The following is a 14,356-nucleotide window of genomic DNA, read 5'->3' as shown; positions in this document are numbered from 1 at the left end:
CCCCCCAGACGTCACCGCAGTCCTCGATGAGCACGCCATACAGCTTGAGGACCTTTCTGTACACGCCGGTCTCTAATCCGGACGAGCGGTCGATTTTCCGCAGCTTTATGCTAGAGTTACTGAGCAGCCGTTACCAATTGGCATGGAATCCCCGGGTGGCTCCCGCACCGAATGAAAACACAGGGAGCCGTCGAGGTGCTGCCAGACGTTGAGCTCGGGAAATTCGAGATGGCCGGGCTTTCGTTGGAGATCGGAAAGGGCGACGGCCCTGCTTCAGCAGGGTTCGGGTGAAGGGGTACTTGGGATCTGTGGTGACGATATGCTTTTACATATGATGTAAATCGTGAAATGTGTTAGATATCGGTCTTTAGACAATGCCTACATGTTTCTCTGCCATATTTGCCAAAGGTGTTTCTGGGTGGCTCATTTACCTCCTCGATTAATAGGGTTACCGTGATATGGGGTTTTTGTTGCCATTGGGTTGTATAGATATGACTATATCTCCGCAAATCAAGATTTTGTTTCTCGTGGGTACATTCAGCCCTTGTCTGTCATCGGGCAAGGTAACCAACGAGCCTTCTTTGCCATTTTTTGTTCTGCATAGTGCCATCGTCTCGTAATGGTAAAGAATGTATGCTTGTTATAGGGGTTTCCTGCTATACAATTGTCGAAGTCATTCTATGTCTAGTCTAGAAACAATGCAAGACCAGACCAAAAATTCTTAGCTCACAGCCTCAATGAAGGATGTTCAGGCTAGTGCTTGTTTGTTCGAGAAACATAGAAGACAAAATACTTATAGTGACAAAACTGGAGCCCCGAGTATGTTCCTCCGGGACCATCCTCAGACCATGTCAGAGCTTTTCAGCACAGCATGTCATGTGAGTACGCAACTAATCTGGACCTCTTTCAGCTTCTCGCTGAAGCCTGTAGATATGACAGTAGTAATGCTGAGAATCGCCAAGCTTGATCAAGAGTAGTCGCAGTTCAGTTCATTGATCGTTGGACAAGAAGATACCCCTCGTTAAAAGGCACATAAGACGCTCCGAAAACCAAAAGAAAAGTCTCCAACGGAGTCAATATTGAACACAAAACAAGACACACTGAACGGAATAATGCCTCAAAGACCTGGCAAGATGTGGGAAATCACAAAGCGAAAAAAATGTATGGGTGGAGCGGCGGGGGCAAATTAGAATGTAGCACGTAAGGATGGAGTCCTGAATGGCTGAGACTGAGCATGGTGTGAGTTGCAGACCCTAAGGGCCAGATGATTGATGATTGGAAATCTGTCGAGCTCCCTTTTCGCCTTGTATCACCCTAACAAACCTAGGGAAGTGGGCTGCCGCCTACAGAAAAGGGGCAAAAAGGAAGAAAAAAAGAGAGCACAGATAAGGCTACAAGCAGCTATTTACTAAACGACACCCCAGAGTTTGATACGAAATCAACCCTAACGCAATAGGAATGACCGAGTGTATATGCCTGATATCGCTCTTTTGTCCTGTCCGCCGCTGTCACAGATAGAGCTGGAGATAGCATACTTAGATAGCCACCCCGAATCCACAGCAAGCGAGCACCGCCAACAACTGGCAGGTGAGTAAAACACAAGCCTATAATAGCTATTCGATCCCAGCGTCATCATTGTCACTTTGCATATTTGACAGGTCCTTCTCCTGTAGTACAAACTTTTCATCAAGTTCATGCCTATATAACCCACCCAACGGTTCCTCTCTGGAAAGAAATCTCTGAAAAGACACCGGGCAAGTTCCCTTCCTTTGATTTGGGGGTATACTGGGAAAATTTGCTCTAATAAGTAACCAACATAAAACGAAACAAGGACAAAACAAGACAAAAAAAAGTAAAGCACAAGAAGAAAATAAAAGAAATCCGAGTAGAGAAACATCTTTTTCTCGGGGCCGAGGAAAAATTCTGGACGCCGAAACAAGAAACTGTAGTAAGTGGATCCGGCCCAGGGATAGCATGCTAGGCTTAGAAGCCGCCTTCAACCCACCCGCATTCTTCTTGAATCTTTTTTTATTTTTTTGTTGGCTCAGTTGCCAAAAGACTTTGAGATGCGATCCACGCACATGTTGAATAGGTCTTTTGCCTTATCGACGCATCTGTATTTACGTAATATGTTAGCACTCAGTCACGTTGCGCGGGGCAAGTCGAACGAAAGACAAACCCTAAAGCGGCATGTTAGCACGTATGGTCCTTTTTCATGATCTGTAGATAAATCATAACCACTGGGGAGACGGGGAACAACTGAAAACTCACCTGCAAACGCCAATATGGCATGCGGACAGCCAGGCAGCACCATCGTATCAACATCGACGCCGGCGCCTCGCAGCTGCTCAACGAATGCCAGCCCCTCCGGAGCCAGCAGGTCCTCCCCACCAATGGCTGCAAAAGTCGGGGGCATGTAAGCCAGCTGCTTATCGGAGGCGTAGTTCACGCTGGCGCTCCAGACGTGCGGGTCGGCGTCGCCCAGCCAGAGGCGGCGGTACCAGAGCATGCGTTCGGCCGAGGGGCTGATTGCGTGGGGTTTGATGGCCCAGAAGCCGGAGCCTGGCATCGCGGTGTTGTCGACGACGGGGACGACGAGGACCTGGCGAAGCGGCCTCGCCATCTCGCCAGAGTCAAAGTCGCCGGCCTCTCCGAGGCTTATGAGCGTCACGGTCGATAAAAGCGCACCGGCGGAGACGCCGCCGATGGCCCAGCGAGTTCGATCTATACTGAAGCGGGTGGCTCCGCCATCTTGGGCGTCGGATAGAATCCACCTCACACCGGCGGTGCCATCCTCGATAGCTGCCGGGTATGGGTGTTCAGGGGCCAGTCGGTAGCCGACCGAGCAGACGACGCAACGGGCGGCTGCAAGGTTTGACAGTTGATAAAAAGTGAATATAAGATATTTTAAAAGAGTTTGTCGAACGCTAGGCTTTCCGCTCCCCTTGAAAAGTGAAACTTACTTGCGCATATACGCGTCAGTAGGTCCAGCTCGCTTGAGTGATCCCCGAGGACGAAGCCGCCGCCGTGGAACCAAACAAAGACTGGCCATCCGGATTCGGGTCTGGGTTCGTCGTCGGGGTTTGTGACGGGCGTGAGGACGAGTATGGTAAAACGGTCCAGCTGCACCTCTTCGGTCAGGACTGGGACGACATCGAGCCCCGTTTTCACTGACGCTTGCGAGGGCTGCCGCATAGATGCATTCCAGGGCCGAGTATGGGTCGGCGGGGCATACTGGAGCAGTTTATCGTGCACCTCCACATATTGTGGATCCAGCCGTGGCCGAACTTGAGGGTGCAGCGGCTGCCAGACCTGCCTCTCTTCTGTGGTGGATGACATTCGAAAGGCAGGGATGGATGGGTTTGGTTGGGCTCGCTTCCGAAGAAGGCAGGCACGATATTGTTGGAGTAAACTTTTAGGCTTCCAAGGCTTTTCCAAAGATAGGTGGTCTAGACGAGTCTGACTTTTTTTTGGTAAATAACGAGAAAGATGAATTAAAAAAAAAGAGTCAGTCTAAGATAAGAAAATAAAATAAAAAGGTCAGCCTAGAACAAGTACGACGTAGCACCCATCAAGAGCCTAGAAGCCCAAAGCGGATACTAGACCTAGAGGAAAGAGGAAGCAAGGAGAGGGAGGGAAGAACTAAAGGGATAGGACGACGCCAGAAGGATGCACAGGATTAAAAAAGAATTAGAAAATATCAAAAATAAAAAGTATCGGTAGCATTCCAGCATGCAAAATCCACACCACCCCCAGACCGGATTTTTGTTGTAATTACATGGTACAAAGTAATATGCCCACTTTGCTATTGCCGTACGAAGCACAGAGAGAGAGAGAAGAAAAGGCGCTCATCGCCCTCTGGTGTGCTCGCTAATACAGATCGGGCTAGAGGACCAAGTCCACCGACCCCGGGCTTATCATGAACCAGGCCCATCTCGACCCGCGAGGGGTGAGAATGGTCCCGCCGACTTTCCTTTCCTGGTCTGAACGGTTGGGGGTCCCTTTGTACGTCACATCACATCGACGTTGCAACGCGTGATGAACCAGGTACGCCGGTGTGTGCGTCAAAAATGATAATAAAATAAAAATAAATGTATACAAAAAGAAAGAAAGAAGAAAAAATAAAATAGAAAAGAGTTTGGCTACGGTACGAAGCCGTGGTTGGGTGGTAGTTTATACATGGTAGGTGAGACGGGACGTATCCTTGGTATCGTACGGTAAGGTGTGTGCCCACCAAGCCCGCATGTAGATGAGATTTGTGCTTTGCTAAGGTAAGGATAAGCCATTTTAAGAGGGTTGGCTTGATGCAGTACCAGGTAATGTATCTGTGAGTACGGAGATGTTTGGTGTTTTTTTTTTTTTTCGGTAGCGAGATACATATTAAGTTACATGTTCATTCAGGACGGAGAAAGCATTAAAAAGTGTGGACGAATCTCGCCCAATTTTCATGCAACCCTAGCGCCGGAGACTTTTTCTTCTTGACCATTGTTCAGTGTCTTTGTGGAAAGGAAAAGGGCATGTCCTTTGTAGTGGCCTGTAACACAAGTTTGGACAGGGCTTTGTTGAAAGGCAAGCCTGGAGAGGAGGGGAGTCAAAACCGTTTTTAGGGCTCCAGGCAACTGTAGGACAGCTGCCTACCTGAGGGTGGCACCTTCACCTGGGTACCCAAGGTAACTTTAGGTACTTTGCTTGTTTTAATGGAGGTATATGTACGGTGGTGTACAATACAATGCGAACTTTAACAAAGTACTTCGTACTACACAGAGCAGGCATGTGGTGGGGCTGGCTACATACAAGGGTCGACGTCGTAGTAGGTAGGAAAGGGTTCCATAGGTTCGATCTTCATTACCCTGATCCCTGGAGCCGAGATGCCTTGTGGGCAGGACTAAGACGAGTTGGGAACTTGTGTTCTGAATCCCCGGTGAGATAGGCTTGTCTTTCCGTTCTTGCCGTCTTGCCGTCAATCGGCGTCTCTGCCGGTGAGAATGAATGTCCAGGCAGGAAAAGTGTATTCTCCTCTCTTCTTCTTTATTTCATTTTATTTTTGGCTTTAAGAGAAATTATTTCAGCCCATCACCTACCCACTCTTTTGTTTATTTCTGTTGTATTTATTTTGTTGGTGTTGTTCAATCCAAACCCTTCAATACTGTACCTTTAAACTACGTAGGAATTAACGAATCACAGCTGTTCACCGCCCGTTCGATCGCGCATCGATTACATATACCACCGCCCTTTTTTTTTTTTTTTTTTTTTTTTTTTTTTTTTATGCTGGTTTAACAAAAGTCTTGGCGATCTCCCCATCCCCGGTTCTCGGTTTGCGAATCGACAATAGTTAAGTGCCGACCTCATCTGTCGAAAAGATGGGCGATTTCGATTTCGATTAACCCCACCAAACAGGTGTGGCCAAATTGGGAAAAACAAATCCCGACGATCCAATGAGCTCCCAACCTCCCCCATCTATAATTAAATAACTTATGGCTCAGGTCAACGTAGGGTAGGCACATAAGAAATTGCCTCAGGGAGTTATCTAGATTGCATCACGATTGCTTTATTTTCGCCGTCAGATTTTATGATAGTAAACATCACAAAGAGAAAAAAAAAATGACCACGAATCCCGCTGCGCAAGTTTACGTAAATTACAGGCGACAGCAGATTTGTTTAGGAACCTGGCAGCCATGCATTCAGACCTTTTACTTTTGATTCCCACATTAAACAGCCTCATTGGGTAGCAAGCCTTTCAGCGCCCTCCCGGGGACATTGTTCTTCTTTATCCGTTTGAACAAAATAAAAAAAAATATAACGTGTCACATAGCAATAAGGAAGGCTTTTGCCAGTGGTCCCCCTCCTCTGAACAGCTCCATGACACATGCATGACATTTCGCTTTGTCAACCCGGGGAGACATTCCCGTCTCCCTGGCGATGTTCATGCTCGCTAGTCTAGAAGGGGTTGAATGTACCGCAGGCAAGGCAGGATATTATTCCTTTTGATCTTGTTTTTTTTTCTTCTTCTTTTCTTTCTCTCTGTTTCCCACACACCATCCCCCACCGACCTCTCTCATAAATTTCAAGGGCGGTCAACCGCGGCTGAAGGGTACCACAGCGGGATGCAACCGTTCATTCGAACCTTTCTGCAGTCATATAGCAAAGCCTTGGCAGCCTCCACACTTCCCTCAGCGCTTGACCCCTGGCTTCCAAGGCTTCTCGGTCCCCCAGGGCCTGGCCCTTCGCTTCCCACCCATGGTTTGCCGATCGGAATGGCCCATGATGGACCAGGAGAAAGGAGGGGGCAACCCAAAGAAAGGCATTCAGGGGCCTCCGGAGCATTCTTTCCCTATTTTTCTGAATACTAATCAATGATCTGAGATGGTGTCATGGGTGTCTGATGTCTTGGTGTGTACATAGGTATTTGGCAAGGGGGCTTTTCCATCTCCCTCTTCCAAGCCACTCCACCGTCAACATCAAGACGGTTAGGTAACATGGTAGTTCAGCAAAATCGTGGCGAACCATTTATTCATTGGTTTGCCACTTCTTTTTGCTTGCTTTCTCTCCCTCTCTCTCACGAGGATCCGCAGGCAGCGGCAGTGAACTACGGCTCCGTGAGGTAATGCCACGAGATCCGTATAGACATCAAATGAAGCGATTGGATGTATTTTGCCTCAAATCCGGGTCCCCTAAAAATGAGCTGCATCAGACAAGCACGTGTGTTCAACTCGTTTTCGTCATTTTCTTTGGGGAACGTGGTAGGCGAGCAAACGCCACTCTTGGGAAAGCCTATCAACAGTCCCGTCCAAGCCGTGGAGGGGCCGGTTGGGCAGCGACGGTAAGGGAAAAGTTCTTTTTGTGATCGTTGGGGGGATGGCTGATCACCTAGGCGGAATTTGCCGAACACGGGGAGCTCGGTAAAAGCTGGCAAGAAAAAAAAAGGTTGTCAATGCGGGCCCCTAGGTGCACCGAGCCGCCACGGGAGTATCAGGTTGATAAGAAGGACAGAGCTTGGCATAAGGAACGTCGTCGGTCACTCCGTTGTGGCTATGGCACCGTTGAGACAGTCTGAAGTTCCATATTTACTCCGTATCTTGTTTTGGGAGAGTGGTGGTAATCGCGCTGCATACGCTACTTTGCTTTCATGCTCGACATCTGAGACAATCCTAATCAAACCGACTGTCAGTGAATGATCTGCTTCTTCTTTGTCGGAACAGGTGTGGGCAGGGCAAGAAAGAAACTAGCTCCCCGAGTGCCATGCGGATCATGCGAGTGATAGCTTGATCTTTCAAAGCAGAGAAGCACACTTTTGCAATGTATGCTGTTCTCGAAGGGGAAAAAAAAAACTCAACCAAAGGGGAATACTTCCATTGAAGACTCGATTTTGCACTTGGCAGCATTTCCCGCTGAGATTGGCTCCGCGAACAAAGTTTGAGGCACCATTGTTCCTTTCCACATTTGTTACAGTGGAGGCAGGGCCATATCGGGTGGTTTCAAAGCCACGCTTCAGCTTTTGTCGATGGCAAGACATTATTGATGATTCCTGGAACTACCAGTTAGCATATCATGGCTCTTCTCTCTGATGACCACACTTTCATGACTGAAAAATGTGCGAGCGTAAAACTAAAGTGTCCTGGACTCAAACTGGGGTAGACACGGTCGGGAAACCTAGGAAAATGGCGACTTACCATCTAGATAAACGGTCCCTGGTGCGTTGTACATCACCACACACAGGCATGACCAATCTCTGTAACCCGAGAAATCAACTTTATATTCCACACCAAGCACCTTTTAAAAAGCCAAAGCTACCAATTCATCTAAGGAAAACAGTCATATACTTGGATGGCTATCCATCCACCAATATTTCTTCGTTCACTGACCAGCACCCGCACCACCACGCCCGCCGACGCCTGCACCCATGGCAGCCACCTGCTCCGGGCTGATGCTGACTTCGGGCAGAGGTCTGCCCCTCGCGTTAGGCCAAGGCACGAACTTGATCATGGCCAGGTAGCGGAGGTACCTCCCGACGTCCTCCCTACCGATACCATAACCCGCGCTCTCGTCGAGTCCCGTCCAGGCCTCGGCGTCCGCCTTGAGCACCGCAACGGCGTTCTGGTCCTCAAGCTCGGGTGCTTTCGTGTTTGCGGGTAGGTCCGAAATGCAAAGGTGGAAGAGCGGTAGGAGCGCGTGCTGCTCCTGGTCGCGCTCGACACCTGCACCCGCAGACACATACTGTTCCAGCTCCTCCTTCCATGAATCGTACGGAACCTCGGGCACCTTGTAGCCGTAGAACTCAAGCAACGAGAGATACTCGTTCATCCGCAGACGTGGGTGGCCTGTAACATGGACTACATGGACACCTTCATTGCCTTGGGCTGGCACAGGGTTGAGACTAGCCGCAACGACAACGCGCGCAACGTGGTTGACGGGCACGGCGTTGACAGTGTTGAGAATACGGGGCCTCGTGCCGAGCTGGATGCAGCCCTTGAGGAAGCGGATGAGGAAGTCGTCTGTGTTGGAACATCCCGACTCGGAATCTCCCAGGATGTAGCCTGGCCTGACGACAGAGCCTCGAAGTCCACGTCGACCGGCCTCCCTGACGAGCTGCTCTGAGATCCACTTGGTTTGACCGTAACCTGTGCCCAAACCGGTGGCACTCCCTTCGAGGTCATCCGACTCGGGGACAGCGCCTTGACCGGTGCTCAGTTGCCTCTCCGACAGCTTCACATAGTGTTCAGTGTCTAAGACGCTAGTTGAGCTGACAAAAGTGAATAACTTTGGCTTGCCTTCATTGCACAACCGCATGGCCTCGACTGTTGATGTAACGTTGGCGGCGAGCATGTCTTGCCAGCGGCGCACCCAGTGGACCGTCGCGCCGTTGTGGATAACTACGTCCACCTCGTTTGACAGACGCTCCCATGTGGGCTGGTCAATACCAAGTTGCGGCTGGGCTAGGTCACCCACTACGCAAGAAAGCCGACCAGCCCACTCGTCGCGCCAGATACCGTAGCCTTGTAGTGACCGCGTCAGACGGTCCGTTGCCGCCTTTTGGTCCTTGGCACGCACGTGTGCGATGAGTTTCAGCTGCCGACTCGTCCTCTGTAGGATATCGCGAATCAAAAAGGCACCCAAGAAGCCCGTTGCGCCAGTCAGGAAAATGGTAGGTCTGGATGACGCCCGGATCGACGACGGATCTGCCGTCTTGTACGAGGCCGGAAGGTTCTTAACAAGGTCGTCACGAGCCTTGGCATACGAGTTTGCCTCGCCCTCAGCTTGGCTGGTGTTAGCACCGTTGGCTGCTCCAAGGTGATTGTCAATCTGACGGCTGAAAGCCCCAAGGGTGGGGTTCTCGTAGAGAGTGTTGATGGATACATTAGCACCCATCTGCTTGCGCACGTCGAGCAGCATTTGTTGTGCCAGGATACTGTGTCCGCCGAGGTCGAAGAAGTGGTCATCAGGCGCGATTGACTTTTCGTTCAGGCCCTGGATCAACGCGGCCCACCTGGTGGCAACGGCACGCTCTGTCTCGGTCAAAGACTCCCATCGCTGAACCTCCTCGCTTGAAGCTTCCGCGGTTTGCTCGGCAATATCGGGGAAGGGTAGGTTGGGCTTATCAACCTTGCCATTGGGGTTTAATGGCAGCTTCTCCAGGACAATAAAGATGCTGGGAATGGCGTATGCCGGCAGTCGTGACTTGAGGTGGTCGCGAAGCTCAGCCTGCATACGACGATATCTTTTGAAGTACACCTTGGTAGCTCCGATCTGCGTGCCCTCGTCGTCCTCGACATCCTCGTATCCATGTAGCTTGAGCCACTGAGGCCATTGCTTGAGCTCAGGCACGACGTAGCTGACCAACTTCGGCTCCTCGTTCTTGTCCCTCCGCACAAGCGTCTTGCAGTCCCTGATGAGAGAGCTCTGACTAAGGTTGCTGTCGATGTCGTTAAGTTCAATCCTGAAGCCCCTGATTTTGACTTGATCGTCCGCGCGGCCAGTGCATTCGACATCGCCCGACTCCAGATACTTTCCAAGGTCTCCTGTGCGGTACAACCTGTCGAGAGGGCCCTTGTAGTATTTTCTCCATGCGGCTTCCTTAGTCGGGTGCACCTTATCCGCCTCAACCCACTTGTTGTTATCCACGAACCAGTTCATCAAGAATTTCTGTTCGTTCAACGTAGGGTCGCCCTTGTAGCCGTCAGCCAGACCAGCCGCACGCACGTAGATCTCGCCTACCTCGCCGATCCCACAAAGCTTTGTCTTATCCTCCCGGTTGACTACCAGCAGCTGGACGTTCTCCATGCCAGTTCCAGCAGGGATGGTATCCTTGCCCAGCCTCTCCAGAAAGTCCGGGTCTGAAGCACGATTCGGGATCTTGTAGTAACTGACCGCCCTGCTGGTCTCAGTCGTGCCGTACATGTTGATAATGTCGACATTGGCAGCAAGCTCGCGCAGACTGCGGCAGTCACGCGTCGTGAGCACGTCGCCGACGAAGTAGGCTGTTTTCAGGGCAGGGAACTGTGCGGTGGCACCTCCGACCAGGATCTGACCCATAGCTGGCGTCAGGTGTGTCACTGTCGGCTCAAAGCGCTTGAACCACTCTGCCAGGCGCTCGTGTGCAATGTTCTCCTTGGACGGCACTAGCAGGCGTGCACCCAGGTACAACGGTGTGAAAATATCCCGCTGCACGGGGTCGTGCGCGATGCCCGAGAGCAGTGTGAAGCGACTGTCCTCACCCATGCCGAAAGTCTCGGCCATCCAGCGAAAATACTTGGCCAAGCTGTAGTGTCGACCAAGCACGCCCTTGGGCCGACCTTCCGAGCCTGAGGTGAAGCTTAGTGTGGGGTTCGAGTCGGGTCCGACCTCGACGTCTGCAGGCGGCGAGGATGCCTTGCCGCGCACGCTGGCAAAGACATCAGCACCGTTAATCTCTCCACCGTAGAGGTGGCCGTCGTCACCGATGCGTAGTGACGGAACCTCGGCCTTCAGCTTCAGTTCCTCGTCAATATACCTGCGCACGAGGGGCGCCAAGGGACCGGCTTCGTCGGTGGCGCGTGCGATTTGTACAAGGGCGGTCGGGCCGGATACCTCGAGGTAGATCTGCTGACGAGAAGGCGGATACAATGGGTCAAGGACACTGAATGTAGCACCAGCAGCCTAGGAGTGTGTATGATCGCGTCAGCCTTTCTTTTTCTGCGAGGAACAGTGCTGGGTGAAAGAACGCGGAGAATCGGTTCACTTAACGGAGAAGGGGATATCTTACAAGAACACCCATAATGCTGACAACGAGGTCAACTGACCTATGCGCCCAGATCATGACCACATCGCCATTAGTGACCCCCGCATCATGAAGGTAGTGCGCCAGGACATTTGACGCCTCGAAGATTTGCTTGTAGGTGAATATCCTTTCCGGTGCCTCGGAGGATTCTGTCTCGATCACACAAACCCGCTCAGGGTGCTTCTGGACATTTGCGGCGAAGATCTCATGAATGGCGCCGACGTAGCCAGACCAATCAAGGTCGACCGTTGGGTCGGGGAGCTTATGCGCCATGTTGACGATTTATCGCGACTTCAACAATGGCGGGGTTATTTCTGTGCTCGCCGCCAAGGTCTATCTATGTGTTGAATGATATGTGCACACAAGCTTTTGAAAACGCTTATATGTAGTAGAAACCGCTTCTGGCCTCAATTGAGTCTTGTACAAGCGTGAGGCGAATTAGAAGCCAGCAGCTCACCGCGATATTGCTGCCACTGCGGCAGCAAAAAAAAAAAAAAAAAAGTGAGTAATTCTGGTAGAGGTGACTCGACTTTTCGGATGGAGCTCAATTGGATCCTGCAGAAAGTAAAAAAATTGATCCACTATGACATTCGGTTTTGCGACATCGGAAGCTGCTCTTGGCATGGATGCTTAATTCTGGGGCATTTGCGCGGGAGCTCTCCCCAGAAATAAAAGACCCAGTTTTTCTAAACTGACTCGTGATGGAGGGGTATGTTTGGTGGTCTCTTCCACGCTATGTGTTGAACACGTACTATAAATGGCCTCAGGTCAAGATTTTTCTTCTCTAGAATTAGAACAACTACACACAGAGACCGAAGAGAATTTAGCTCGTTCTAGAGACCTGTCAGTGTCCTGTGATCGTCAGGAGCGGATAAAGTAAGCGGTGAAATAGCCGCCTTTTGTTGACAGAGACAATGATCAAATCGGACCGAGATTAAAGTTTGGGACGGTGCCTGGCGCCATTGGAAAAGGAGTTCGAGCTTGGATGCCAATTTCAGGGGTTTGGTGCAGACTAATATGTGACCCAAACATTCAATATATCCATGCATCTTAGGGTAGGGTGCTTGACAACATCCAATATTGTCCTAAACGCGTGTGTGCCCTTCGACCTCCATCTATCGTGCATCAATCCGTCGATTGCCCCTTCACGCAAGCGACGACTTGCTGGCATTGTTCTGCGGGGCAGCCAAAGCTGGACCCTCAGGAGTGACGTAGGCCTTAGTCATGCCACCATCCACGACAAAGTCGTGGCCATTGACGAAGCTGCTCTCGTCGCTGGCAAGGAACAATACGGCCTGGGCCTGCTCGACAGCCTCGCCGAACCTGCCAGTCGGGAAGTGCACCTCACGCCTGTGACGCTTGGCCTGGTCATCACCGAGCCAGTCCTGCAACAGCGGTGTGTTGAGCGGTGCCGGGCACAGGTTGTTGAATCGGAAGCCCTCACGGGCGTGGACGATGGCTAACTCGCGCGTCATGGCCAAAACGGCGCCCTTGGAAGCCGTGTAGGCAAGCTGCGGGGTGGCTGAGCCGACAAGCGCCACGACCGAGGCTGTGTTGATGATGGAACCCTTGGTCTTCTTGTGGCGGCGGAGCGCAAGGACAGCGTGTTTGCTGCCGTACCACACGCCCTTGACATTGATGTCCTGTGTGAGGTTCCAGATGTTCTCGGGTGTGTCGACCGCGTCAGCATCGTCAGCGTGCATGATGCCGGCGTTGTTGAAGATGATGTCCAGGCCGCCCCATGCATCAACGTGCTCAATCATGGCTTTCACCTCGGCTTCTTTAGAGACGTCGCATTTCTAAGTGAGATGGGCTTGTCAGTGCGGGATCGGCAAAAAAATTCGTAGCCGCGCGGATATGATCTGGTTGAATAATCAAGAAAAGGCTATGTCTAGATATGCGACTTACCACTGTCTCAACCTGAGCGTCAGGCACCAGTGACTTGACCTTTTCCTGTGCCTTAGCCAGGGCGTCGAGTGAGATATCGGCCATCAACACATGGGCACCCTCCTTGGCGAACAAGATGGACGTCTCAAGTCCAATGCCACTATCATGGGAGAGTTTGCGTTATCAGCTATCGTCTTACGCCAATTTGGAATGAATGACATAGATGATCCAGAATAGACTTTCTGTATATGCAGATCTAGACATCAGGCGTGTACATACCCTGCAGCACCAGTTATAACGGCATTCTTGCCAGCCAGACGCCCAGCCATGGTTGTTTTGTGTACGTCAGTGAGATTAAGGTAAACTAAGGGGTTGGTGGTGATCGTTTTGCGAATTGACGCGTCCTGAAGTTCTAGAAGTTGTTGGTCGTGGAGGACTGAGTCGGCTAGAAGTTTAATGGTGACGAAAAGGATGGGAAGACTAAAGATGGATAGGTTAGGGTCGATACAGTAGTTTGTAGAATAGTAAAGTAATTGTACTCCTGAATATCTGTCATAAGAAAGATAAACAAACCTGAAAGTCGAGTCAGACTGGACTCCAGTCTGGACTACGTTAGATAGGCACCGTTGGTATCACGAGGGTGGGCTTACTCCATACTAATCTGCCTAGGGCGGGCGGGTAACCATACCGCCTCATTGCGGTGCACCGCACCTCCGAGAACGGAAAGCGCCGAGCCCATGATAGCGCACGACCTAAAGTTGTTGCTCTGTGTGATTACATGCCTACTGTCCGCGGGCGATAAATTGGTTATCTTTGGCTTATCCCGCGTGATAAAATGGATGCTACCAAGTCCCAGAACCAATTGATCCACCTGAGACTCATGACTTTTCGTACCTGCTTTTTCGTTATTCTATTTTGTTAGACACGACCTACCTACGTACGGTATCGAGGGGCCAACGACATTGCGACCAGGGTCGTCCAATTGAGTCCTTGGCACATGTGTGGTGTTTGACCCCGCGCACCCCGCCATACACATACTATTACACACTCCGGGTTTTTTCGTACTGCAGGCACAGTACCTACCTACCGTACCACTTTGATCCACAGCTGGTAAGTCACCAGTCAGCACTCAAAGACCACAACAGGGAATTCGCTGTAAACCCAACCCATTGGTGGAGTCTTTGAGCTGCCGACCCCCCGGCCATCCAGATCAAA

At 51.0% G+C, this 14,356-nt stretch overlaps 3 protein-coding genes across 3 annotated transcripts; all 3 read right to left on the bottom strand.

Moving 5' to 3' along the window:
• Positions 1 to 1,695: 1,695 nt before the first annotated feature.
• On the bottom strand, positions 1,696 to 3,610 carry PgNI_10817 (uncharacterized protein). Its single transcript, XM_031130791.1, has 3 exons — positions 2,964 to 3,610; positions 2,148 to 2,865; positions 1,696 to 2,114 (listed from the first exon to the last, which is right to left on the bottom strand). The coding sequence occupies exons 1-3, from the start codon at positions 3,337 to 3,339 to the stop codon at positions 2,045 to 2,047; spliced, it is 1,164 nt and encodes a 387-aa protein (XP_030979974.1). The 5' UTR covers positions 3,340 to 3,610; the 3' UTR covers positions 1,696 to 2,044.
• Positions 3,611 to 7,737: 4,127 nt separating this feature from the next.
• PgNI_10816 (uncharacterized protein) lies at positions 7,738 to 11,698 on the bottom strand. Its single transcript, XM_031130790.1, has 2 exons — positions 11,240 to 11,698; positions 7,738 to 11,133 (listed from the first exon to the last, which is right to left on the bottom strand). The coding sequence occupies exons 1-2, from the start codon at positions 11,525 to 11,527 to the stop codon at positions 7,855 to 7,857; spliced, it is 3,567 nt and encodes a 1,188-aa protein (XP_030979560.1). The 5' UTR covers positions 11,528 to 11,698; the 3' UTR covers positions 7,738 to 7,854.
• Positions 11,699 to 12,016: 318 nt separating this feature from the next.
• Positions 12,017 to 13,772, bottom strand: PgNI_10815 (uncharacterized protein). The gene is made up of 4 exons (XM_031130789.1): positions 13,715 to 13,772; positions 13,421 to 13,621; positions 13,163 to 13,301; positions 12,017 to 13,053 (listed from the first exon to the last, which is right to left on the bottom strand). Exons 2-4 carry the CDS (start codon positions 13,468 to 13,470, stop codon positions 12,400 to 12,402), a joined length of 843 nt encoding a protein of 280 aa, XP_030979973.1. The 5' UTR covers positions 13,471 to 13,621; positions 13,715 to 13,772; the 3' UTR covers positions 12,017 to 12,399.
• Positions 13,773 to 14,356: the final 584 nt, after the last annotated feature.

This window comes from Pyricularia grisea, chromosome VII, assembly GCF_004355905.1.
Source record: "Pyricularia grisea strain NI907 chromosome VII, whole genome shotgun sequence".
Classification (NCBI taxonomy): domain Eukaryota; kingdom Fungi; phylum Ascomycota; class Sordariomycetes; order Magnaporthales; family Pyriculariaceae; genus Pyricularia; species Pyricularia grisea.
This window is presented reverse-complemented; position numbering and strand designations above follow the sequence as displayed.